The sequence below is a fragment of the Lissotriton vulgaris genome, chromosome 1_1, assembly GCF_964263255.1.
Source record: "Lissotriton vulgaris chromosome 1_1, aLisVul1.2, whole genome shotgun sequence".
In the NCBI taxonomy this organism is placed as follows: Eukaryota; Metazoa; Chordata; class Amphibia; order Caudata; family Salamandridae; genus Lissotriton; species Lissotriton vulgaris.
This window is the reverse complement of record NC_141685.1, coordinates 267,279,779-267,306,387: the sequence shown is the minus strand read 5'-3', so window position 1 is coordinate 267,306,387 and position 26,609 is coordinate 267,279,779. Positions and strand designations below refer to the sequence as shown.

Here is a 26,609-nt window from a genome sequence, read left to right as displayed (position 1 = left end):
AGGGGACTCGGGTGCAGAGTGTGCACTCTCACGCGTGATGCGGGACAAAGTCTATGGTAGCTAGTAATGACAAAGTTAGTGTTCTCGGGCGAACACGACCTGGTAGGGAGAAAACGAAAGTGGATCCTGACCCTTGGATAGTGAGGCTATGCTGGGGCACCGAAATGCCGAAGTTACCTAGCCCAGGGGCTGCAGCTGCATAGGTCTCAAAAGACGTCGGGAACCCTCGTTGCCGGACCAGGAGCCTGGAAGAAAGAAGTTGCTGGCAGGCGACCAGTGAAGAAAGTTCGATGGATCCAAGCCTGGATCGAAGGAAGATGACACCTGAAAGCAGAGGGGACCAAGTTCGTGACTACTAGCCAGTAGTCAGTGGGCACCAGGAGGGCACCGGATGGTAGCCACCTCGACTAGGTGAGTGGGTGACGCTGTGCTCGCAGATCTCACGGACCAGGAGGCGTTGTCGGCGACCAGGATGGAGGAGCGAGCTGTCCCACGATGGATGAAGCTGTCGGCGTCGCTGGACCCAGGATTGGGCAACAAAGCCTTGGCAAATTCAAGCCCACGCGGTGGACTCAAAATGGCGTCTGGAGTGGACCAGGAGGGTCCGGGGTGCCTCTCTTGAAGAAGGAAGCAAGGGCCAGTCTGGAGCAACCAGACCAGCAGCAGTGATGTCGTCGGGCGTCGTGAAGAAGGCCACAAGCCAGCCGGCTAGTAGCCACACAGCGAGGTGAGCACGCAAAAGCAGAAGGGCCCCACGCAGATCGTGGAGATGCTGGAGGGCTGATCTTCGGTGCTGGAGCTGCTCAGGGTTGGGGCTTCTCGGACCCCAAAGCACTCACCAGTGGAGCACACGGTGGGCTTGTTGCAAAGAAGTCGTGCAGTCTTGGCGATCGTCGGTCCCTCGAGGTCTCGTCGCACTCACAGTTCTCAGCTTTGCTGTAGAGGTGAGTAGAGGTCAGAGGTGCCAGGGAAGCCGGGTCTCGTCGAGCTGGGTCGTCGGATTCGTGAAGAAGGACTTGCAGCAGACCGCAGTGTTCTTAGGATGGTGCCTGCGGATGCAGGGTGACTACTCCTTAGCCACAAGGGAGAATCTTGAAGAAGGAAATCTTGATGTCTTTCGCAGAAAGTCGGGTCTTGATTCCAAAGATGATCTAATTTGAACAGGGGTCCCGCTCCCATCTTTATACTAAAAAAGGGGGCTGACCCGGTGACTAGGTCCTGCCTATGGGTGGGACTAGGAGGGGGGTGGTTACACCCCTCTCCCATGCCGGACTTTCCCCAGGCCAGGGGCTGGTGTGCCCCTGGAACTGGTTCTGACCGGCCTATGCGTAGTGAGCACCGGGGTGCCACTCAGCAGTCACCTTCCTGAAAAGCCCTGCCTACCCAGGATACACAAAACCATGTCTGGGACGGTGCTAGCACCGCCCCTGACAGGAAACCCTTTGTCCAGGCTCCCCTCGCTGGAAGGACTCCCAGCTGCAGGGGGTCAGACTCGTGTCTGTGGTGGCAGCATCCATTTTGTGGAGCTGAGGCTTCGTTTAACTTTAACCGGGGTTCACGGTTACATACATGTCGTGTCCCTCTAGAAGGGTGGAATGCTAACCCCGTCGCCAGAATTGGCGAGGGGTTAGTATTCCAATTCGTATGACACCTTACTCGACATGTTTTGATAAAGCAATACCAAAGATAGCATTTAACCGCGAGGATTATAATGCACTTAAAAGTATATGGTATGCGATATCATGGAACAGCTATTAGGACTTGGTTCCGCAAGCTGTAGACAGGCTCAGCTCATGCCAGAGCACCATCTCACATGATTCCAAGCACTCTGCCTTCAGGATTGTCAAGGCCTGCCATAGGAGTGACTGATAGGAATCTGTGTGTCCATATATAGGGTTAGATATAGGTATACTATATCTACAGCAAAGGGTGATTACACGACTTTGCCCCAGCTGTCATGCAGCCAGTTGTGTCAAATTTAGGAGGCCAGCCAGGGGTGGCATAATACATGCTTCAGCCCCTGGTAGGCCCTGGGTACACCTATGCCCTGAGTTACAGGGTCTGATAAGGTGGCCCAGTACCAATTGGAAATGTACCTAAGGTACATGGAATCCATTTTACAGAGAGAGCAGTAGGCCTGGGGTCCTGATTGGCAGGGTCCCAGGTCGACTATGTCAAAAACCAGCTAAAACATAGGGCAAAAATTTGGGGGCAACCATAGTCAGGAGGTACCTTCCTACACAACCCCCCCCCCCCCAAACGAAAGGAGATAAGGCTATCCTTGTCCAGGTAAGCCTCTATTACCTAAGTGGCCATATAAGGAAGGACCAGCTCTGGCTTGGTTTCCCCCTGTGTCATGGTCCACTAGGCAACCCCTCACCCTAAGGGTATCTGAGGGTCTCCACCATAGGGAATCTCTGTCTTTGGTGTGTCTTGGGAAAGAAAAAGGCTGATGCTGGGATGGAGTGCTGAAGTGAGTCTCCTCTACCTTTGGGCTCAACTTCCTCCAATCACCATCCATCATGTGTGCCTTTCTTTCTTTAGCTGAGATACTCTGAGCTCTCAGGGTCAGCCTCTGGCTACCTAAAGCTGGAGGCTGAGTCCCTCTGTTTGGCTTACTGGAGGGACAGGTCAGGTCTGGGGTTTTTAGGCCCCATGTTTGGCTGTGCCCAACAGTGTCCAACTGTGGGAGGTCCCTAACTACTTTTAAGGGGGATCCCTCAGGAGTCTGATTTATTTTCACTTGGCTAGGTTTACCAGCTTCAGTGATCCTAATCTGCTGATTAAGGAGTTCTTTTGGACAGGGGGCCCTTTGGGGTCCAACACTGGCCTCCCTGACCTCTTCAGCCCTGGGCTGACTGAGGCAGGGTAGAGAGGGGCAGGTTACCTGCTCCAGACTGGGTCCCACCTGGGAAGGGTCCACTGACATCAGGGGCTCTGCCAGGCTAGGCCTGACTACCTCTGGGGCAGTTCCTTCACAAGGGGTCAGATCAGTTCCCTGAGGAGGCTGATCCTTGCCTAAAGTCTGGTGGGAGGGAGATCTCTCTTCCTCCTCAATGCTCTCTGTCTGAGTGGAGTGATCCATTGTTTCAGGCTTCACAACACTATCATCTGTTTGAGTAAAGGCTGAGACCATTACAGCCTTGCCAACCTTTTCAGGAGGGCACTCAGTTTGTGTTTGGGCTGTGACTGTCACAGCCTTCCTATCCTGTTCAGGAAAGTCTGTCTGAGCCTGGGCAGTGGCTACCACTGCTCTTCCAACCTTTTCAGGGAGGAATGGTGCTTGGACTGGGGCTGTAGTTATTACTGCCCCACTAACCTTTCTGGGTAGGCCTATCATTCTGAAGTGAGTTTCTTGCTCCACCTCAGCCCATGTTGAGATTTCCAGGTCATTCCCCAGTAAGCAATCTACAGGTAGGGTGTCTGTCACTGCCACTCTCATGGGCCCTGTGACATTACCCCAGCTGAGTTCAATTACTGCCATGGGATGCCTTCTCTTCACTCCATGAACGTCTGTCACCTGGTAAGTGAAACCAGGGGTCAGTTGAGCAGAGGGGACCAGATGGTCAATCACCATGGTGATGCTGGCCCCTGTGTCTCTGTATGCCTCAACTTTCTGATCATTGATAAGGGGCTCCTGTCTATACTTTCCCAAAATGTGGGAACCAGTAGTGAAGTTGGCAAACCCCAAGCCAGTCTCACAGACAAGAGTTGTTTCAGGGAACCTGGCTAGGCCATAGTCCACCTGGTTTCCCAAAGTAATGCCCACCACATTCTTGGGGGCACTCAAACCACCTGGGGGATTACCACTAGTGGTAACAGGAGGTCTGGGAGTATTACCTGGGGGTATGTTTTCCTTATTGCTATTTTTAGGGCAACTGATATCACTTTTGTAATGGCCCACCTGTTTACAGGTATGGCAATAAGGTTTCTTTTGGGTTCTGGGAGAAGTGTTCTGGGACCCACCACCCTTGTTGGAGTTTTGGGGCCCTTGGGAAGTCTTCTCTGTGGATTTATCCCCACCCTTCTCTTGAGGCTTGGTTGATTCCTTCTTTTGGTCACCACCCTGGTTCTTAGGCCTGACCCTGGTTCTGACCCATTTGTCTGCCCTCTTACCCAATTCCTGTGGAGAGGTCAGATCAGAGTCTACCAGGTGCTGGTGTAATAGCTGGTTCTGACAATTACTTAAGATTTGCTCCCTCATAATTAGATTGTACAATCCTTTAAAATCAGTAACCTTACTACCCAGTAGCCAGCCTTCAAAAGCCTTAGTGGCACAATCAACAAAGTCAGTCCAATCCTGAGACTGAGTTTTCTGGGTGTCTCTGAACAGCATCCTGTACTGCTCAGTGGTTAAACCAAACCCATCAACCAGTGTATTCTTCAGGGCTTGATAATTGTTAGCATCCTCCACTCTAGTAGTGAGGAGCTTATCTCTACCTTTACCTTCAAAGGAGAGCCACAAGGTAGCTGCCCACTGACTCTGGGGAACACCCTGCACAGTGCAGGCCCTCTCCAAAGCAGTAATCCATTTGTGGATGTCATCCCCTTGTTTAAAGGGGGGCACTATCTTATTCAGGTGCTTTGTATCAAAACTCCTTTCCCTATTGCTAGGTACATTGCTGCCACCAGTGGGGACTACCCCACTTAACTGTTGCTCTCTAGCAAAGGCAAGCCTCTGTTTGGCCAGGGCAAGTTCTTCCCTTTCAATCCTCAGATTGACTGCCCTTTCTTTAGCTTCATACACTCTCCTCTGAGGGGAAGTCATCCCTCTGTGAGAAGAGCTTTGAGAGCCATTGGTTTGAATAGATCTGCCAGAGCCTCTTGATAGAGATCTGGCTCGTCCATTCCCAATGTTAAGCTGACCTGAGAGTGGCCCCAGGGGTCCCCCAGTACCAATCTCATGTCTGCTTAAGTTGGACCTGGTTAGTCTGCTGACTTCTACCTGTCCCTTATCTGCCTCATCCCCAGAGGGATCCTCATCCTCCTCCCCCTCTTCAGTCTCAGCTGAGAGGTGGATTAGGTCAGGGTCTCCTCTGGTTCCCTCAAGGGGAGGCATGCTTCCATCTGGATTAGAAGAGCTAAGAAGTTTCTCAGCTTTTCTGGCATCATAAGTCTCTAAGAGACCAATCAGAAAGGAAGTTGTGGGGTTAGACCCCTGTTTTATCTTCCTAGAGGTACACACCTGTCGTAACTCATGGAAGCTAAGAACAGTATATCTGGAAGGGAGGACCTGTGGAGGGTCCACTGACACAAGGGGAGACTCAGAGTTTCCTCCTTTGTCTGACATACTGTTTCTAGTGTGGTGTAAGTGATGCACCTACCTACACTATGTGTTTGCCTACTGATCCCTTGCTAAGAGTTGCAACCAAGGTGTGCTAAGCCTTGAGGAGCTGCAACAGCTGGTTCAGTAGAACTCAGAGTATTCTAAGCTAAGTTATATGTACCTAACAGTACTTATGTGATCTTTCAACAAGATATCCTTAGGATACGTGTGGTAAAACAGCAAGCTCAAATCCCAACCGCTGCTCACCAATGTGAGAAGGTGGCCTGATATGCAGTGCTCACTATTCTAGTGAACACTATGTATCAGTCCAGCAACCCTTATTGATGATTGGTTGTAAGTCAACCTTATAGACCAGCTATCCTAGTAGCATGGATACGAGCAGTCTAAGGCTAAAGACTCGAGAGGGCGTGTTAAGCCAGCTGTTTACCACACATATACCCCTTGAATACCCAGTGAAAGGACACCACACAAGTGTTATGAAAATAAACAAGATATTTATTAAGAATCACAACAGCCCTGTACTCTTTATGAGGACAGGGTACTAAGCACAAAACAAAACTCTTACGAAAATACTTAAGTTAGCACAGTATATACAAATGCCCGAGGGGCACGGAAAACCATATACTCTGAAAGTGGAATGCGAAATTACTAGCGGGTAAGTACAGTACTAATAGGCTTTGGAATCGCTAGGTCTTGACTATAGAACCTTCAGATTACTTACAGGAGGCCTAGGGGACTTGGGTGCAGGGTGTGCACTCTCACGCGTGATGCGGGACAAAGTCTATGGTAGCTAGTAATGACAAAGTTAGTGTTCTCGGGCGAACCCGACCTGGTAGGGAGAAAACGAAAGTGGATCCTGACCCTTGGATAGTGAGGCTATGCTGGGGCACCGAAATGCCGAAGTTACCTAGCCCAGGGGCTGCAGCTGCATAGGTCTCAAAAGACGTCGGGAATCCTCGTTGCCGGACCAGGAGCCTGGAAGAAAGAAGTTGCTGGCAGGCGACCAGTGAAGAAAGTTCGATGGATCCAAGCCTGGATCGAAGGAAGATGACACCTGAAAGCAGAGGGGACCAAGTTCGTGACTACTAGCCAGTAGTCAGTGGGCACCAGGAGGGCACCGGATGGTAGCCACCTCGACTAGGTGAGTGGGTGACGCTGTGCTCGCAGATCTCACGGACCAGGAGGCGTTGTCGGCGACCAGGATGGTGGAGCGAGCTGTCCCACGATGGATGAAGCTGTCGGCGTCGCTGGACCCAGGATTGGGCAACAAAGCCTTGGCAAATTCAAGCCCACGCGGTGGACTCAAAATGGCGTCTGGAGTGGACCAGGAGGGTCGGGGTGCCTCTCTTGAAGAAGGAAGCAAGGGCCAGTCTGGAGCAACCAGACCAGCAGCAGTGATGTCGTCGGGCGTCGTGAAGAAGGCCACAAGCCAGCCGGCTAGTAGCCACACAGCGCGGTGAGCACGCAAAAGCAGAAGGGCCCCACGCAGATCGTGGAGATGCTGGAGGGCTGATCTTCGGTGCTGGAGCTGCTCAGGGTTGGGGCTTCTCGGACCCCAAAGCACTCACCAGTGGAGCACACGGTGGGCTTGTTGCAAAGAAGTCGTGCAGTCTTGGCGATCGTCGGTCCCTCGAGGTCTCGTCGCACTCACAGTTCTCAGCTTTGCTGTAGAGGTGAGTAGAGGTCAGAGGTGCCAGGGAAGCCGGGTCTCGTCGAGCTGGGTCATCGGATTCGTGAAGAAGGACTTGCAGCAGACCGCAGTGTTCTTAGGATGGTGCCTGCGGATGCAGGGTGACTACTCCTTAGCCACAAGGGAGAATCTTGAAGAAGGAAATCTTGATGTCTTTCGCAGAAAGTCGGGTCTTGATTCCAAAGATGATCTAATTTGAACAGGGGGCCCGCTCCCATCTTTATACTAAAAAAGGGGGCTGACCCGGTGACTAGGTCCTGCCTATGGGTGGGACTAGGAGGGGGGTGGTTACACCCCTCTCCCATGCCGGACTTTCCCCAGGCCAGGGGCTGGTGTGCCCCTGGAACTGGTTCTGACCGGCCTATGCGTAGTGAGCACCGGGGTGCCACTCAGCAGTCACCTTCCTGAAAAGCCCTGCCTACCCAGGATACACAAAACCATGTCTGGGACGGTGCTAGCACCGCCCCTGACAGGAAACCCTTTGTCCAGGCTCCCCTCGCTGGTAGGACTCCCAGCTGCAGGGGGTCAGACTCGTGTCTGTGGTGGCAGCATCCATTTTGTGGAGCTGAGGCTTCGTTTAACTTTAACCGGGGTTCACGGTTACATACATGTCGTGTCCCTCTAGAAGGGTGGAATGCTAACCCCGTCGCCAGAATTGGCGAGGGGTTAGTATTCCAATTCGTATGACTTCTTACTCGACATGTTTTGATAAAGCAATACCAAAGATAGCATTTAACCACGAGGATTATAATGCACTTAAGAGTATATGGTATGCGATATCATGGAACAGCTATTAGGACTTGGTTCCGCAAGCTGTAGACAGGCTCAGCTCATGCCAGAGCACCATCTCACATGATTCCAAGCACTCTGTCTTCAGGATTGTCAAGGCCTGCCATAGGAGTGACTGATAGGAATCTGTGTGTCCATTTTTAGGGTTAGATATAGGTATACTATATCTACAGCAAAGGGTGATTACACGACTTTGCCCCAGCTGTCATGCAGCCAGTTGTGTCAAATTTAGGAGGCCAGCCAGGGGTGGCATAATACATGCTTCAGCCCCTGGTAGGCCCTGGGTACACCTATGCCCTGAGTTACAGGGTCTGATAAGGTGGCCCAGTACCAATTGGAAATGTACCTAAGGTACATGGAATCCATTTTACAGAGAGAGCAGTAGGCCTGGGGTCCTGATTGGCAGGGTCCCAGGTCGACTATGTCAAAAACCAGCTAAAACACAGGGCAAAAAGTTGGGGGCAACCATAGTCAGGAGGTACCTTCCTACAGAAACGACATGTCATCTCCTGCTTGGTGCGTTGGTAACTTTCAGCGGTGCCAGTGTCTTTTGGCCCTTAGGAATTCTCTAAAGGGGACTCCCCATCTAAAATTCGGGGGATGACAGCTCAAAGCATGTAAGATAGTTACCTGCAGTCTCTTTTCTGTATAATTCTGTTTGAATGATACCATTGTTAGCCACCAACTTGAGATCTAAAAAAACGATACTGGTTTTACTGTGGTGCATGGTAGATTTGAGGTTCATGTTGTTGTCATTTAGTGTGTTAACTAAAGATTTCAGGTCTGATTCGTTCCCGTCCCAGACAAAGAAAATGTCATCAATATATAGGAGCCAAATGCTCACATTGTTGATCCAAAGTTCATTCTTGTTGCCCCAGAGCTCCTGTTGTTCCCACCAGTCAACCACCAGGTTGGCATAGCCGGGGCAAAGCAGGTGCCCATGGATGTGCCTTGTAATTGTTTAAAATACTAATTGGAAAACATGAAGACATTCCCAGTTAAACAGATCTCAATCATGGAGAGTATCGTGCATGTGTCAAGGAGAGATGTATGTTGCGGGTTTTCAAAAAATATTGGCAAGCTCTCAAACCGTCAGAGTGTCTCATGCTCGTGTATAAACTCTCGGCATCAAGGCTAGCCAGCCAGTGATCATAAGTGAGGCATAACCCCTGTATTTTGTGAAGAAAATCTTGGGATACCTAATGTAAGAACGGAGGTCTTTCACGAAGGGAAATAAAAAATGGTCCCCGAGCAAATGGCATTTAAGTTTACCAAAATATTATTTATACATTTCATTTATATTGAGCGAACTATGCTTAATGATAGTGGTACAGTGATTATTGGAATAAAACAATTGTATCTACTACAATGCTGTTACTATAAAAAGTAATTGCTCTATACATTAAAAAATCCATGTAAAATTAACGTCATATTTCAATAATCAACGTGGCTATGTGACCCTCAGTCAGGTAACTGAGAGTCTGGTCATTTTCCTGTGCTTTGGCCCCCGACCAGGGGGTTGTCCGGTTCTGTTGTGGAAATGTCGAAAGCAATCGTGTAGACCAAAGGACTTTCTCAACATCATTCCCAAAAATCTGGTAGTTCTGGAAATTTATTATGAATGAGTAAAACTGTCATCTAGAGAATTGTAATGATCTAACATTACAGCACTAGACAGAATCCTGCCCAGAGAAGGAATTGAGGTCTTCTTTTCCATGTACTTTGATGCAGCCCTTTCGATTGGCATTTTTGCCATGAAGCATTTTTTTAATAACATTTTTATAACCAATATTTAACCTTTACAGTAGCACTGGCACTAGAGGTGTGACGCACCAGTAGCAAAACGGGCCTGTGTTAGCAGATAGAATTTCCCCCTAAAAAATCTGTCAATTGATTACTGCGTTTAAAAAAAATAAAAAATAAGAATGGAAGATGCAGTGTTACACAAGTCATACGGAAGTGTTCAAACTCGTGACAAAGTCGGTTTTCCTCGACCACCAGTAGTAACTCCTGATGTGAGCACCAAAAAGGTTACTTCCCTGTAATGCATGCCCTCGGACCTGGGAGCCTTGTGATTAGTATCAACACATAATCCTTCAGGAGAAGGAACAAATAGAAGAAAGGTGCCATCAATAGCTTTGGGCCATGCAGATAGTGTGGAAAGAACTCCAGATGTAAGCTCTAATTAGACTTCCCCTCCATTTCTTTAGGCACATTTCAGTCAAGTCCTCATAGGGAAGACAAGAGTTTAAAAAAGCGAGAAAATATTTTTTTACCCTGACTTGGGTTGCTGCAGACTGACACATGAGATCATGCACATCTCTATGGGAGAACTAGTGTTACAGGTGTTTATGCGGTAAGACCAAGGCTAGCATGGTTTCTTGCTTCTTGTACAGCATGGGGTTCAGCAGCCGTTATCAATGATAACAGTCGTTGTCTGCAGCGGGGCAAAGTGGCAGGTGGGGCAAAGTGGCAGGGAAGGGGAGGCACAAAACTAAAAATCAAATAAAAAAAACAACTTACCTGAATCGCGCCACATTGCGCTTTTCTGGCTCCAATGCAGACAGAGGCTCCGAGACCATCCTGCGGCCAATCCTGACACTGCGCTCACAGCATGAGAACAGCCTCAGTATTGGCCCGAGTGCCCTCGATTTGCACTCCCAAGGACACTGGGAGGCTGCACCTGCTGTCTCCAACCCGGCAACCCAGCTCGGGTTGGAAGCCGCTGTAGTGCGCATGACGGCTTGGCTGGCCTGAGATGGGCGGCTAAACCACCCTGCCCACTGACAACAATTCACCTACCACACCCTCTCTTAACTGTCATCCCCATGGCTCTGCCCCTAGATTCCGCGGTAGGAGTAAAATAAAACGAGAATAGGCATGCTTTATTATCGTTTTTTCTTTTCAAGTTTTTCAGCCGCCGCTGCTGGCGGGGCAAAGCTCCTCCACCATAGGGGAGGTGCAGCCGCTCCTTATGAAGTGCAGGTGCAGGACTTGTCCTTCCTGGCAACATCTAATACGTTGTGTTTCCTCTCTTCCTTTGCAGAGCGATGTGTTGGTGGTGAGTTGTGACCTCATCACCGATGTTGCGTTGCACGAGGTGGTTGACCTCTTCCGAGCACATGATGCTACTCTTTCCATGTTGATGCAAAAAGGACACGAAACTACTGAGCCGGTGCCAGGACAGAAAGGAAAACGAAAGCCTGGTAAGGAGGAAGCATAGTGTGACATACATGCTCTGAAGGGCGGGACGTTCCAGCTCACCCCTTGTGCCAGTGTGGTATATGTTTCTGTGAGCGCCGCCAGGAGGTGTGTCCCACCTTCTGCTATGGGTACGTGTATTTGTGTAAGCTTTCGAGGGAAGAAGGCACACTTTAGCACCGTTCTTTCTATTACCATAGGAAATGGACTCTCGTTGGCTGTTGTGTGGCTTCTGAGTGCTGTTATGGAAGCAGATGGTCATGGTTGTATCAGTTTGCACATTAAATGTCCTAGTTCTCAGGCACGACATCCTATTCTAGGGACTTGGGAGTTCTCTTCGACTGCCAAGTGCAGCTGTCCGCCATCATAGACTGCACTGCTTGGCCCGCCCACTATGTATTTGCAGGGTCAACACCCACCTCTCTTTTCACTGGACAAAGACCACAAGAAAGAGCCTCCTCGCTATTTCTCCCATCCCCTTAGAAAATTCTCAAAGTTGTTGCCCATATGCTGCCTGCTTCCATGCATCAGGCCCACCTCCTCCCCGCAGTCAAGCCAGATCTTTTTCTGTCGTGAGGGAGCCCTCTGCAATTGGTCACTGTGGGCCGCGAGTCCATGTTTGATCTGCCCCGGAGACCATGCTCCTACCTCTTCTAGGGCCTCTCCTTCCACACTCGGGACAGGACACTGATGTCTAGTGCAGCACTGCCTTAGCTCTTCCTGACCTCCTTTGTTGCATAAAGATTCAGTTCCCACCCCACCCCAAACATTCAAAAAGGTCCAAAAACCACTTTTAATTCTTTGAAGTTCTCGCCCCTGAGGTTCCGTGACAATTATAAGTGGTGTTTTCGACTCGCACGAATATGGTCGAGTCTGGTATCTATGAACCGCAAATGACGAGTTTAGTAAGTGTGCGCAGTTTCGCTGTGCTAACTTAAACCGTTCGTTTGTTATGTGGGTTTTTCATCTGTACCCACGGGTTCCATCTTAGATACGGCATCCATTTTGTCTCTTGCCCTCAAAGTAGCCAGCGAACGGACGATGTCCGCTTCGCGACCCTGGGACTCCCAAGATATTTGCGGAAGACACATGTTCTTTGAAAGTGTCTTTATGACGAGGGGGATGATGCTGTAAGGCAGATGGCCCTGCTCGAGGCCCATCTCGCCGTGCCGGTTTATTGTCTCAGCCGTGCATCTCATTAGGCACGTCCCTTTGATGCCTGTATCTCGTGTTTCCCGATACCTCCCCTTTTACACCCTTTCCGATCTCCCCACTGTCTCCGTCTTCCTCTGCACCTGTCTTTGTTCCTATTTCGATCTGGTTTACTGCCGATTGGAATGCACTAATGTTGGGAAGATGGGTTTTTACAGTTGGGAACCGCCAAATGTTTCCGCACTTATGTTCCGGACCTTATGTGTATCAAAGTGACCAAAGCGACCCCTCTGGGGGAAAATGGTGGGAACCGGGTTGTAAACCTTTGTGTACCATGTTGTCCTATGGGTAAAAACTGTATAAAAGGAGCGATCCACAGAACCAATTTGAAGCAGTCTCCCCAAGTTGCACGAGTTGTACTTGTCGTGATTTCTGTGTTCCCTGCAGCAAATAAACCTTGAATCTTTGACGCCGAAGGAAGTGTCCCGTGTCTCTGTGATTCGTACGCCGGAGCAGGTTACCCACGAAGGTTTCAGGTGTTGTGCCCTGGCACCGCTGGGTCTTAAAGAACCCAGTCCTTCAGTTGGCGCCCAACGTGGGGCTGCATCAGTGGTACCGGTCCAAGCCCGACGATCGTGAGGAACTTCGTGTGAAATCTCCGAGGGAAGGTGCACTCCGCTTCATCGATCCTGTTGTCGAAATAAGTGGCCCGAAGACTTTTCCCGCGAAGATTCCCGCCTCCTGACGGCTGCGACGGACTGCTGCCCTGACTGTAGACCTGTTTTGGCGCCTGGCGTAGACCTTGGTAGAGCGAGACGATTGACGGGCCTTCCTGGAGACGCCATCGATCTTTGAGTTAAGTATTTGTGGGTCGCTCCCAGAGTTCTTGGTTGTTGACACTTTAGCGAGTGTTTTTGTTGTTAACGCTGTGTGAGTGTTTTTGTCGGTGACACTTTGCTAGCGTACTTTGTTGTGTTGTTTGACGACTGCAGCCGCCAAAAACCAAGGGTTTTGTTCTTTGCTGGGACTTGGTAAATCCCGTAACCCTTGAAGTTTGTGAAACTCGGCTAGTGTGCAAGATGCCTGGTCGCAGTATTTTGTTTAGTTGTTTCAGGCCTTGTGGTACGGATTCCCGACTGGAGGACTCGTGTCCGATACCTCCGGTTGGAACTCCCCCGTATGAACTGTATAGCAAACATGGGTTAGGCCCGATTACTTTTAATGAATACTGGATCAAATATACGAAGAAAGATGGTGACCTTCGCTGGCCACCACATGGTAGCTTCGAGGCCCCGATCTTAGATAATCTAGAGGTTAAATTGTTCGCGAAAAAGTCAAGGCCGGCCATGTTTGATGCCTTTCGGTTGTGGCGTAAAGAAGCCCGACAGAAAGAAATCAGACAGACTAAACGAAATCAGAGAGATAGTGCTGGTACCATTGTAAAGAAAGCAGAGCAGTTTCAGCATGATAAGGAGGTTAGGGAAAAGGAAGTGTTTGACAGATTACAGCGTATGACTATAGATAAATGCTATCCTACTTTGCCTACGGAGCCGGAGAAGAAGGATGAGTCAGTTGAGGATCCTTTAATTTCCTATCTTATGAAATCGCCACCTCCGTACGTACAGGGTACCACAGCCCCTGTGATTCCCCCTGTACCTGTTCCTGCACCTATTCTTCCTTTGCCTGTTCCTCAACCTGCACCCGTTCTTCCGATTGTTCCTGCTCCTTCGTCTGTTTCTATTCCTACTGCTCCTCCGCTTCCACATACTCCTGCTCACGCTACTGCTCCTGCTTTGTTAACCCCTGCTGTTGTTTCTGTTTCTACTCCTTCACTTGTTAGTCCTGCGTCCTATACTTCTCCCTCTACTCGTAGTCGTAATTCTCCTCTTGCGGCTAGCTTCTTTCATTCGCTCGGACCTGTTCTTGGGTCCGCTGGTTCAGATGGTCCTCAGAGACGTAGTCAGCTTCCTGGTAATAGGGAACGTGCTTCGCTATATAATATGGCGATGGGTTGGATGACGCACCCCCTTAGAAATCCACCGCGTGTTGTACTCGACACATTTTGTCAGTTCAATATACCAACCCAAAGATTTGTGTTCGAGGAAATGTGTAAGGTCCTTCGTGATCAGATATCGGCCGACGCACCTGACGAGGTGCTGACCGCTTTGTCTGATCTACAGCTTCAGTTCTCGACTGGGCTGATAGTGGATACTAATGTTCGACGTGCTGTTGAACGGTTGCTATCTTTTCGTCCCACTCCTATACCTCAAGCCTTGTTTGTTGAGGATGTCGAAAGACAGACAGATGAGTCTGGTCAGTATCCTATGCGGGAAGTTCCGCCAGTTTGGATGCCAGGTAATCCTGCAGCTAACCCTCCGATCCCGCCGTTTTTCCAGAGAGTATGGATACATCTCCCATGGAAAAGATCGGAAGTGTTACAGGTGAAGCAATCTTTGCCTGACCCTCGCAAGAATCCTGCAGGGTATTACAAAGAATTATCGCAGCTTGTAGATGCTACAGTAATGAATCTTGCCGATATCGATATGTTGTTCGGCAATGTCGTACCGCAACCGGTATGGGCTAAGATTCGTCAGGAAAATCACGCAAATGAATTAGGTGGTGCTTGGGCTGCCATTGTAGCGGCGGATGCTCGACAAGTTGGTGGTGCTAAACCCGAGCAGCTGATTACTGACCTTCCTCAAAGAATTATAACATTAATGAAGACTCTTATGCCAGCTATGAGGGTAAATTGGGACAAATTGTCAGCTTGTAAGCAGAAGAAGGACGAGAGTGTTTCCGACTTCTTTACGAGGTTCGAGGAGGCATTCATCGACCATAGTGGCCAGGATATGAGCACTGAGGGTGGTCAAAGGTTGTTCGTGGATAAATTTGTTTCGAACTTATTGCCCGATTTGAGCAATAAATTGAAGAATTCAGAAAGTGCATGGGCCGTTTCCACCTCAGCTCAGATATTGGCTACGGCACAATATTATGAGAATAGAGAGAAAGAGGAGAGCGACCGTGCTGATAAAAAGACGAAAGAGCTAAAAACTAAAGTGTTGCTTCAGCAAGCGTATCCTCCACGTTCAAATCAGACTAATTCGCAACAGAATAGATCGCAGCCGCAATCGAACCGATCTCAAACTCGTAATGACTCCTCTTCCCAAAGATCTTCGTTAGGGTACAATCAATGTGCTTATTGTAGACAAGAGGGTCACATTAAATTCAATTGTCCTGTTCTAAACGAACGTAATAGTGGTAACTCATCGAGAGGTGGTCGTGGTGGTTCGCAGCAGGCATCACGTGGTAGAGGTCGTGGTGCTCAGAACGATCGCTCAGATAACTCATCAAATTCCGATAATTGTTTCGATCAACGTGGATCGTCGCAAGGACGATCTGCGCAGTACAATGTAGACGATTATTACGTCGATCAGGGAACTGACGACAGTAATTACTAGGACAGCCATAGACAAGGAGAGGGAGTGGTATCAGTTCCGGTTGATCAGAGAGGGCCTTACGTCGCAGTTGCTACATCGGGCGTCGTTGAGCCTTTTCTGTTGGACACTGGTGCAGCGAAAAGTTCCATTAAGCATTCGAAACTCCCTGGCGCACCTTTGTCTGGCTTAACAAATGTTTCCGTTGGATTCTCTGGCGCCCCCGTTAGCAATCCAGTTTCGTGCCCATTGCCCCTTAAAATTGGGCCTCGTGAGCTCGAAGCTCCGTTGATTTTAACCACGGGTTGTGGTGAAAATCTTTTGGGCCTGGATTTGCTTAAACGTTTGTATGCGACTTTGTATTGTTCTCCTGCGGGTGTACAGCTTACGTTAGGAGAGAGGGTTGTCTCTCCTATGTACTTGTCTCTCGACAAGCTCCCACCGGAATTGAGTTCTCTTCCTGCGTCTTTGTGGGCAACGGGTCCAAACGATGTGGGCCTACTTGATATCTCACCATATGTTGTTCAGTTGAAATCTAATGTGCGATTGCCACGTATTCCCCAATATCGTATCTCCCTTGATGGTGAACGAGCACTGTTAGCGATCATCTATGATTTGATCGAGAAAGATGTTATTGAAGAGACTCGGGGAAACGTGTGCAACAGCCCTGTACTGCCCATTCTTAAACGTACAGATCCTTCAAAACCGCCTGTGTATCGTTTTGTTATCGATTTACGGGAGGTGAATAAAATTGTGGTTCCTCAATTCCCCGTTGTGCCTGACATCACGGCGCTACTGACTCTGATTCCAGCTTCTGCATCATGGTTCTCGGTGATTGACTTGAAAAATGCGTTTTTCAGCATCCCGATTGCCGAGGAGAGCAGGGACCTTTTCGGTTTCTCTCTTGGTGGACGCAGCTTCCGGTTCAAACGCGCTCCTCAGGGCTACTGTGAAAGTCCATCGATTTACAGTCAAGCCTTGAAGGGTCAACTGGATGCGTTTAGGTTGCCGGCTGGTGCGGCCTTAATCCAATACGTCGACGACTTATTGGTGGCTGCTGATACTCAGGACATTTGCAAAATTGCTACGGTGTCGTTGCTGCAACATCTCTGTGAGTTAAACCACAAGGTGTCACCTACTAAACTCCAATATTGTTGTCAAGAAGTAACCTATCTAGGTCACTTATTGTCAAAGGAGGGAAGGAGGTTGACCCCAGAGAGAATTGCAGCGATTGCGCGAATGGCTGTGCCAACAACCCAAAGAGATGTGCGTGCCTTTCTAGGTATCACGTCGTACTGCAGGCAATGGATTCCTAATTTTTCATTGCTAGCGAAACCATTAGTGGCTCTTACGTGCAAGGATGTTTCGACTCCTTTGCCATGGACGGAAGACTGTCAGAAAAGTTTTTCTGAACTGCGTGATTCATTATGTTCGGCTCCTGTGTTAGGTACTCCTGACTATAGCAAGCCGTTTACATTATATGTTCACGAGAGAGAAGGTTGTGCTTTGAGTGTCTAAACGCAACCTTTTGGTGGTAAGCAACGTCCATGTGCATATTTTTCCTCGACCTTGGACCCGGTAGCTAGAGCATTGCCGAGTTGTTTACGAGCAACAGCGGCAGCCGCGGTCTCCATCCGACAATCAGCAGGATTGGTCATGGATAATATGCTTACGGTGATGGTTCCGCATGCAGTCGATACTCTTTTGAATCGGACGAAAACTCAGCACTTGACGAGTGCAAGGTTGTCTGGGTACGAGTTGACGCTGTTGGCAAGCCACATTCAAATAAAACGTTGTAATGTTCTGAACCCGGCAACTCTGTTACCAATTAACACAGAGTCAGATGAAGTAGCAGAACATGATTGCTACTTGAGGACCGAAGAAGAAACAAAAGGTCGAGTGGACCTTAAAAACACCCCATTGGAAGATCCGGATGGTACATTGTATGTGGATGGGTCATGCTTTAAGTTGCCGAATGGCGATGTGACTACTGCTTATGCTGTTGTAACGTTGAATACTGTTGTTGAGACTGCAAGATTAAATCAGAATTCTGCCCAAGCTGCAGACCTGATTGCTCTTACTAGAGCGTGTGTGTTAGCGAAAGGGAAACGTGTGAATGTGTTTACCGACAGCCAATATGCGTTTGGCGTTGCACATAGTTTTGGACAATTGTGGAGAGAGAGAGGTTTCTTGACGTCGCATGGTACGAAGATTCAGCATGGACAGCTTGTGAATGATCTCTTGGATGCACTGACGTTGCCTAAGCAAGTTGCGATTGTTAAATGTAGTGCGCATCGTAAGGTGACGGATGATGTTGGTCGTGGTAATGCGTTTGCGGATGAAACTGCTAAGGAGACTGCCCGGAACCTTAGCACTCGAATGTATGTGACGAGTTCGGTTAGGTGGCCTGCAGAATCGAGTATGTGTGAGGACACTATCGAGAGTGTGAAAGCAATTCAGAATGAAGCCACCGACACTGAAAAGACGAAGTGGAAAGAAAGTACGGGAAAGTTGGATGCGAATGGTTGTTGGATTGATTTGTCTGATCAGAAGAGATGGATGTTACCGGATGCGTATGTGCTGGCCGTTGTGACTATGGCGCATGGGTTAGCACATATTAGCTCAAAAGGTATTTGCAAATTGTTGTCTCCTGTGTGGAAGAATGATGGTATCACGAAATGTGCTGAACGTTTGGTGAAGAATTGTATGGTGTGTATGATGTACAATCCTGGCAAAGGAACCCCAACTCCTCCTGGCAGTTTTGCTCCCCCTTCATGCCCCTTTGAGGTGATTCAATTGGACTTCATCCATATGGAGCGATGCAATAACCTGAAATACGTTTTGGTTGTGGTGTGCGCATTCTCCCGATGGATCGAGGCTTATCCTCTCAAAGACAATACTGCTTTGTCTACTGCGAAAATCCTACTGAAGGAATATTTTCCTCGGTATGGAATGCCTAGAGTCGTGTGGTCAGATAACGGAAGTGAGTTTGTGGGTAGTGTGATGAAGAGTGTGTGTAAGGGCCTTGGAATTAATCAGAAATTCCACAGCGCCAATCATCCCCAGTCAGCTGGTTTGGTTGAAGGGTATAACGGCACCCTTAAGCTAAAGCTAGCGAAGATTCAGGCTACGACTGGTCTTTCGTGGCCTGACGCTTTACCTTTAGCATTACTGTCAACTAGGGCGACTGTACACTCCCGAGTAGGGCTTAGTCCCTATGAAATAGTGTTCGGTCGTCCTGCGAATGTGTGGGGGGTTCCTAGGCCAGGCATTTTTCGTGATCTTGAGTACCCAATGTTGATTGATTATCTTCATGACTTGACTGCTAAACTGAGGTTAATTCACCAACAGGTTCACGAAGCATTGCCGACGCAGACGGAGGGTCCAGGCCACCAGCTCCAGCCCGGAGACTGGGTGGTGACGCGGAACTTTTCGCGCAAGAACAACTTGGACCCGAGGTTTACTGGACCCTATCAGGTCCTCCTTGCCACGAGAACTGCAGTTCGTCTTGAGGGGCGGAAGAATTGGGTGCACGCCACGCACACCAAGAAAGTCCCCATCCCGTTGCCAGCAGACTCGTGGGTGAGGAAAGGCATTGCATCAACTGAAACCGAAGGATTGCCGGCGTTTGTACCTTTTAGCGACGCACAACCTGTCGGAGAATCCTCAGTGCAGCAGAGAGACACTGTCGAACAATTGTCAGCAAAAGACTCAAGATCAAAACATTCAGCTGATCAACAGGACGCTGTCCCCTCAACGGATCCTTTGTTTGACGAACAGACACGTCCTGGGAAAACTCGATACTTTTTGCGATCTAGCACTAAAGACTAATAAAAGATCCTGCTTTGCTATATTGACAACTGCATTATCCCGTTTTCCGTGATCAGTTTTGAACATTCGTACCATTGTAATTATTTTGTACATATTCATTGAGCTTCGTTCCTTACACTTTTTGCTTCCTCAGCTGAGAGACATTGTTTTTCATATATATATGTATATATTGTGTATTAAAGGCCGTAGGGCCGCGCGCGTACTTCCTTCTGGATAGTAGGTCTTGACGCTAGGTTAAAGGCCGTCGGTTCCTGGGAACTCCTAGGGATTGACTTTGCTACACAGAACGAAGTGCGTCAAGAAACGTTGCGGACGGTCGTAGGGAATGGCATTCTCGAAGCTGAATGATTTGGAAGGAGCTCAGGCTCATAGATTCAAGCTGCAGCAACTCAGTCGTACCAAATGTTTTAGATTCCAACTGTTCGTATTGTTTTTGACTGCTTCTGCATTATTGGTGGGTGGGGTGTATTACACGATGTCTTACTTCTTACCTTCTGCTACACCTACTCCTACTCCTGATCCTAAACTTACCTCCACTGTTTCTCCTCATTCCTTTCATATGTTACCCGAACACGAACAGGCTAGACGTGTAGAATTCCGCAACAATTCCTTTATTCAGCTCCTTCATCAGCATCAGTTAGTGGTTAACACTACTAATTGTTGGGTGTGTGGGTTGATGCCACATACTACGGATAAGGGAATTCCATATCTGGTGTTACCGTATAGTTCCCAAGGGTCTGCTCGAGCATTTCAGACAATGTTTCGAAGCGCACTGGGTTTCCACCCCATTCGAGAACCACGTTCTCCCTACTCTGGTCCTACCTCGTATCAAAAACCTTTGTCGATAGCAATAGAGGATTTAGATAGCGATATCTATGATCCCTCGCTTATTCCCGAAGAAGAGGTACAAGCCTATAGGGTCCTAAGTAGAGGTGAATATAGTGCGTTCACCAGCGAAAAGCAGCTTAAAAGCTCGCCTCCAATATGGGTCGTACCCCACACTGGTAATTTTTGTCTCATGGGTCGTGGCCGAAGATCGCAAGCCCGACTTGGAGCGAGTGCTTGCACTGAAAATTACATTCTGCCAATGTTCTCGTCCCCTGTGTTTCTGGCTGCCAAGGGTACATACTTTATCTGCTATGATCGTGCATACGCATGGTTGCCCGCTGACTTCATGGGCTCATGCTTCATTGCAAATCTGTTGCCTCCGACGTTTACTGTAGATGCCGATTATCATAAGACTAGAGTTGTGCGAGGCGTAATTAGCGAAGAGGCTACTGCCGGTCAAGAGGCAGGAGACTTTTTCAAGGGTTTCCTCCCGTTTTGGGGACCTATGGTTAATAGTAGGAACCTGAGACAGTTGACTCGAGTGGTAGAATCGACAGCTAATATTACTGCCAGTGCCCTTGGTAATATCACCACTGAACTGCAGGCGGATAGACTTATGACGTTACAAAACCGTATGGTTTTAGATGTCATCTTAGCAGATCGAGGTGGGGTATGTAAGGTGATCCATTCGAGCTGCTGCATTTTTATTCCAGATAACGCTCCAACTGTCTATCAAGCCATCTCGAGGTTGCATAAGATCTCCGAATCCATACACGTGGATGTAGGGGATTGGACGCTACTTGGATGGTTTTGGGGCCTGATGTCGACTTGGGGTTGGAAGATTCTGATGATCATCGGAGTCGTTGTGGTGTTCCTGTTCACGTGTTGCCTTTGTGTGCAGTGTGGTCCTGCCTTATGTGGCCTCTGTGCTACAACGTGTATGAGACAGCCACCTGTTACCAGGGGTACTCGGTTGGACAGAGCTATGCTACAGCAACATCTCAATGGTCTGATGAATATCGAATATGATTCCGACTAGTGCTTGCCTACATGAGGGCAAAAGGAGCGTCTGAGGTTCCGTGACAATTATAAGTGGTGTTTTCGACCCGCACGAATATGGTCGAGTCTGGTATCTATGAACCGCAAATGACGAGTTTAGTAAGTGTGCGCAGTTTCGCTGTGCTAACTTAAACCGTTCGTTTGTTATGTGGGTTTTTCATCTGTACCCACGGGTTCCATCTTAGATACGGCATCCATTTTGTCTCTTGCCCTCAAAGTAGCCAGCGAACGGACGATGTCCGCTTCGCGACCCTGGGACTCCCAAGATATTTGCGGAAGACACATGTTCTTTGAAAGTGTCTTTATGACGAGGGGGATGATGCTGTAAGGCAGATGGCCCTGCTCGAGGCCCATCTCGCCGTGCCGGTTTATTGTCTCAGCCGTGCATCTCATTAGGCACGTCCCTTTGATGCCTGTATCTCGTGTTTCCCGATACCTCCCCTTTTACACCCTTTCCGATCTCCCCACTGTCTCCGTCTTCCTCTGCACCTGTCTTTGTTCCTATTTCGATCTGGTTTACTGCCGATTGGAATGCACTAATGTTGGGAAGATGGGTTTTTACAGTTGGGAACCGCCAAATGTTTCCGCACTTATGTTCCGGACTTTATGTGTATCAAAGTGACCAAAGCGACCCCTCTGGGGGAAAATGGTGGGAACCGGGTTGTAAACCTTTGTGTACCATGTTGTCCTATGGGTAAAAACTGTATAAAAGGAGCGATCCACAGAACCAATTTGAAGCAGTCTCCCCAAGTTGCACGAGTTGTACTTGTCGTGATTTCTGTGTTCCCTGCAGCAAATAAACCTTGAATCTTTGACGCCGAAGGAAGTGTCCCGTGTCTCTGTGATTCGTACGCCGGAGCAGGTTACCCACGAAGGTTTCAGGTGTTGTGCCCTGGCACCGCTGGGTCTTAAAGAACCCAGTCCTTCACCCCCCCCCAAGCGATAGGGGCATGTGTCACGTCCACTATGATCTATTTTCTGTCAGGATCATTGTTCGTGCTAAGCAACTGTGAATTGTGCATGTTGTTCTGAAATGCTAATATTTGGTTGTTATTCTAAGTTTACTGTTCTTCCATGAGTAGCACATTCTCATCACACGTACTTGGTTTCCTCATGAAAGGTGTGAGCAGTACATTAACGTGAGGCTGTAAAATATCTGCTGTAAGTGGTTCATGGGGCATTGTGTTCGAATCTCCTGTTCGTTCCTAAAGTTAGATTGTCACCAAGCCTAATTCTTTGCAGAATTGGGCTTCTTTTTGGTAAAATGTTAGTATTTTGTCTTTACTGGACTTATTTTCTTACCTCACACAGTTTAGTGGCATCTCGGGGTGTGCCTCTAAAGGATACATTCACTTCAACATTGCCTGAAAAGAGTTCTTGAAAAATATCCCTGACCCTGCCTTCGCAGGCGACGTTCTCGTGAGCAGCCATCTTCGGTAGGCGCCAAAAGTAAGCACATATTTCGGATTTCAGATATATTTGCTGCAGACCGTGCTAAATTCCATTTTTACACAGCCACAAATACAACGGAAGCTGACTCACAATCTGGGGCACATTTAGTGCATCGATTGCAGTGTGTGTGGGCCTGGTTTGTCCTCGAACAGCAGCCACAGTACAAAGGTGACGATAAATAAAGAAGCAGGACTGCTCCATTTCTAGTGTTCTGGCGCAGCCCATCCACCCGACCGGACCGGCAGTGCACGGCTAAGACTGCAGGTAAAGACCAAGGGGCTTATTTACGAGCCCCTTGCGCCGCCGGTGCGTCACTTTTAACGTGGGAAAAAGTGACCGCACCGGCGGCGCAAGGGGCCGGCTTGTAAATAAGCCCCAAAAGACGCATGCTCGCCCCTCCCGCAGACTCACTTGTTTCTACATCCTCATCAAGTCCGACATCTTTATTTAAATGCTTGTTACGATGAGAGGAAACTGTGGCACATTCTTGTTTCTCGGTGTTTTTTTGAGTGGATTGCATAGATTTTCAGATATTTGAGCTGAATTTTTGTTCTTTTGCTGGAAAGAATGCTTCCAAAACGATCGTAGTTCGTCGGTTTGGTTTGCTTCTCCTAAAATGTTACTAAGTTCAGAGGCTTCCTCCTATAGAATCGAAATTTGCCTAGCGTAGTAACGGTAAGTTTCAATTCTATTAAGGACACGGAGGCGAGGATTATGCTTTTCTCTCTTCGCTGTTTATTAACACAACATCGCACAGCAGCCAGAAAAGCATCAAAACGTGATTTTTTTTTAGTATTCCCAACACAGGAATATCAGAAAAACATCGTAATAACATTGTTTAATAACTACAAGTCCCATGAGATCAACATTAGGCAGTCCTTCTTTAGTGTCCATAAATCCCAATATAAGGCGTCCAACCAACGAACTCCTCCTCTTTCTTCGTGGCGAGTCAGGCCAAAGTCTCAAGCATCTCGTTTCGCACCATTTCCTGGCGGAAAAAAGAACCGCGTGAGCTAAGCCATACCCGCTAAACTTGAAGGCAAATCAACAAAGCAGAGCATCAAGTCAATCGATATGCAACCCACGAAAACAGTAACCATACTGCAAGTCGGAAAACGGATTACTTACTCCAGTACGGGCGGGATCTCCGCAGGAGGTATGGGTGGGATAATCTTCGCCTCCGTGTCCTTAATAGAATTGAAACTTACCGTTACTACGCTAGGCAAATTTCTATTCTATGTCAGGACCGGAGGCTTCAGATTATGCTTGTTTAAAGCTTGTCCACCACCAAACTAGCAATATCCACTACTGGCTTAAAATAGAACCTTTTGAAGGTGGAATCCGAAGACCAGTCCGCAGCGCGCATGAGGTCTTCTAATCGCGCCCCAAGGGCAAATGCTTTAGAGGCCATGGCCCCTCTTGCTGAGTGAGCTCCGAACTGCCTCGTATCAATACCAGCTTCCTGCATCACCCAACGCACCCACCGGGCTATAGTGGGGGAAGAGACAGCCTTGTGCGGTTTGCGCAGCGCAATCAGTAACTGCTGCTGGCCCGGAGGGCGAAGTTCCGTTGTGACATCCTCGTAGGTTTTCAAACACTGTACCACACACAACTTAGGGGCATCAGCAAATGCTGGATAGGAAATAGACCTTGTAGCCGATTTCGTGCGTCGGCCCACGGTAAAGGTCACCCCATCCGGGGAGAACGCTCTCGCCGTGACATCCAGGGCACGCACATCAGACACCCTGCGACAAGACACTAAGCACAGGAGCATCGCCAGTTTAGCAGACAGTTCTTTTAAGGAAAGATACTTGTTAGGCTGCCAGGAAAGAAAAAGGTTCAACACCACGTTGACATCCCACAGGACTGAATACCGTGGTTCCGGCGGTAAAGCCAGACGCACTCCCCTAAGGAGTCGGCACACCAGGGGGTGCTCCCCGACCGCCACTCCATCCAGCTGCACATGAGCCGCTGATATGGCAGAACGAATCGTATTAATCGTCCGGTATGCTAAGCCGGCAGTAGAGAGTTCTGCAAGAAAATTCAGGATAGGAACGAGGCCTGCGACCATGGGATCCAAATCCCGTCGAAGACACCAACGAACCCACCTGGTCCAAGCCGATCTATACCTCTTGGCAATGCTGCCTGTCCAGGCCTTGGACAAAAAGTGCTGAGCTGAGTTCAAAAGGCCAGGGAGCGACCAACGTCGCCTGAAAGCCTCCATGCCATGAGGCGGAGAGAACCCTGGAGGAGATGGTGAGGGACCCCGTCTGGATTGAGGAGAAGACGAGGAAGCCGGTGGAGTAGGATTGGAGAATCCCAGGAAAGTTCCAGAAGAACTGGAAACCACGCTTGCGACCTCCACACGGGCGTCACCATCACCACGTCCGCCATCTGACGGCGAATCTGGGCCGCGGCCCGCACTATCATGGAGAAAGGCGGGAAGGCATACGGCCGTTCCTGACTCCAGTCTTGGAGGAACACATCCGTCTCCTCCACCAAGGGGTCCGGTCTCCAGCTGAAGAACCTCGGGAGCTGGAAGTCCAGACGGGACGCAAACAGGTCTATGGAAAACGGTCCCCAGCATGCCGCCAGCCAGCGGAACACTTGAACATCCATCTTCCACAGGCTGGAGTCTCGGAGATATCTCGAGTGCCAATCCGCCACCTGATTGGCCCGACCCGGCAGGTATTCTGCTGTAACCGAGACTTGATGGGCGAGACAATAATCCCAAAAGTCTTTCGCCAGGTCCGCAAGGGCTCTTGATCGCGGGCCCCCTAAGTGGTTCACATACCGAACCGCTGATACGTTGTCCATCCGCAGAAGGACGCATGACTTCACTGAATCCCTCGTCCAGCAACGGACGGCGAACGAACCTGCTAGAAGTTCCAAGCAGTTGATGTGAAGTCGCTGTTCGTCGGACGACCAAGCGCCGCCTGTGGAGAAATCCCCGCAGCGGGCGCCCCAGCCAGACCTGCTGGCGTCGGACTCGATCACCAAGTCCGGAACGGACCCGAAAATCGCACGGCCGTTCCACGCTTCCATGTGGGCGAGCCACCAACTTAGGGGCATCAGCAAATGCTGGATAGGAAATAGACCTTGTAGCCGATTTCGTGCGTCGGCCCACGGTAAAGGTCACCCCATCCGGGGAGAACGCTCTCGCCGTGACATCCAGGGCACGCACATCAGACACCCTGCGACAAGACACTAAGCACAGGAGCATCGCCAGTTTAGCAGACAGTTCTTTTAAGGAAAGATACTTGTTAGGCTGCCAGGAAAGAAAAAGGTTCAACACCACGTTGACATCCCACAGGACTGAATACCGTGGTTCCGGCGGTAAAGCCAGACGCACTCCCCTAAGGAGTCGGCACACCAGGGGGTGCTCCCCGACCGCCACTCCATCCAGCTGCACATGAGCCGCTGATATGGCAGAACGAATCGTATTAATCGTCCGGTATGCTAAGCCGGCAGTAGAGAGTTCTGCAAGAAAATTCAGGATAGGAACGAGGCCTGCGACCATGGGATCCAAATCCCGTCGAAGACACCAACGAACCCACCTGGTCCAAGCCGATCTATACCTCTTGGCAATGCTGCCTGTCCAGGCCTTGGACAAAAAGTGCTGAGCTGAGTTCGAAAGGCCAGGGAGCGACCAACGTCGCCTGAAAGCCTCCATGCCATGAGGCGGAGAGAACCCTGGAGGAGATGGTGAGGGACCCCGTCTGGATTGAGGAGAAGACGAGGAAGCCGGTGGAGTAGGATTGGAGAATCCCAGGAAAGTTCCAGAAGAACTGGAAACCACGCTTGCGACCTCCACACGGGCGTCACCATCACCACGTCCGCCATCTGACGGCGAATCTGGGCCGCGGCCCGCACTATCATGGAGAAA

General features: G+C 49.3%; 1 protein-coding gene across 1 annotated transcript in view; it reads left to right on the top strand.

Annotated features, from left to right (window-relative positions):
- EIF2B3 (eukaryotic translation initiation factor 2B subunit gamma) overlaps positions 1-26,609 on the top strand; it is a 479,361-nt gene that overhangs the window by 124,628 nt on the left and 328,124 nt on the right. The window contains exon 4 of the mRNA XM_086952297.1: positions 10,813-10,972. Within this exon, the coding sequence (XP_086808423.1) occupies positions 10,813-10,972 (160 nt within the window). The remainder of the gene's footprint in view (positions 1-10,812; positions 10,973-26,609) is intronic.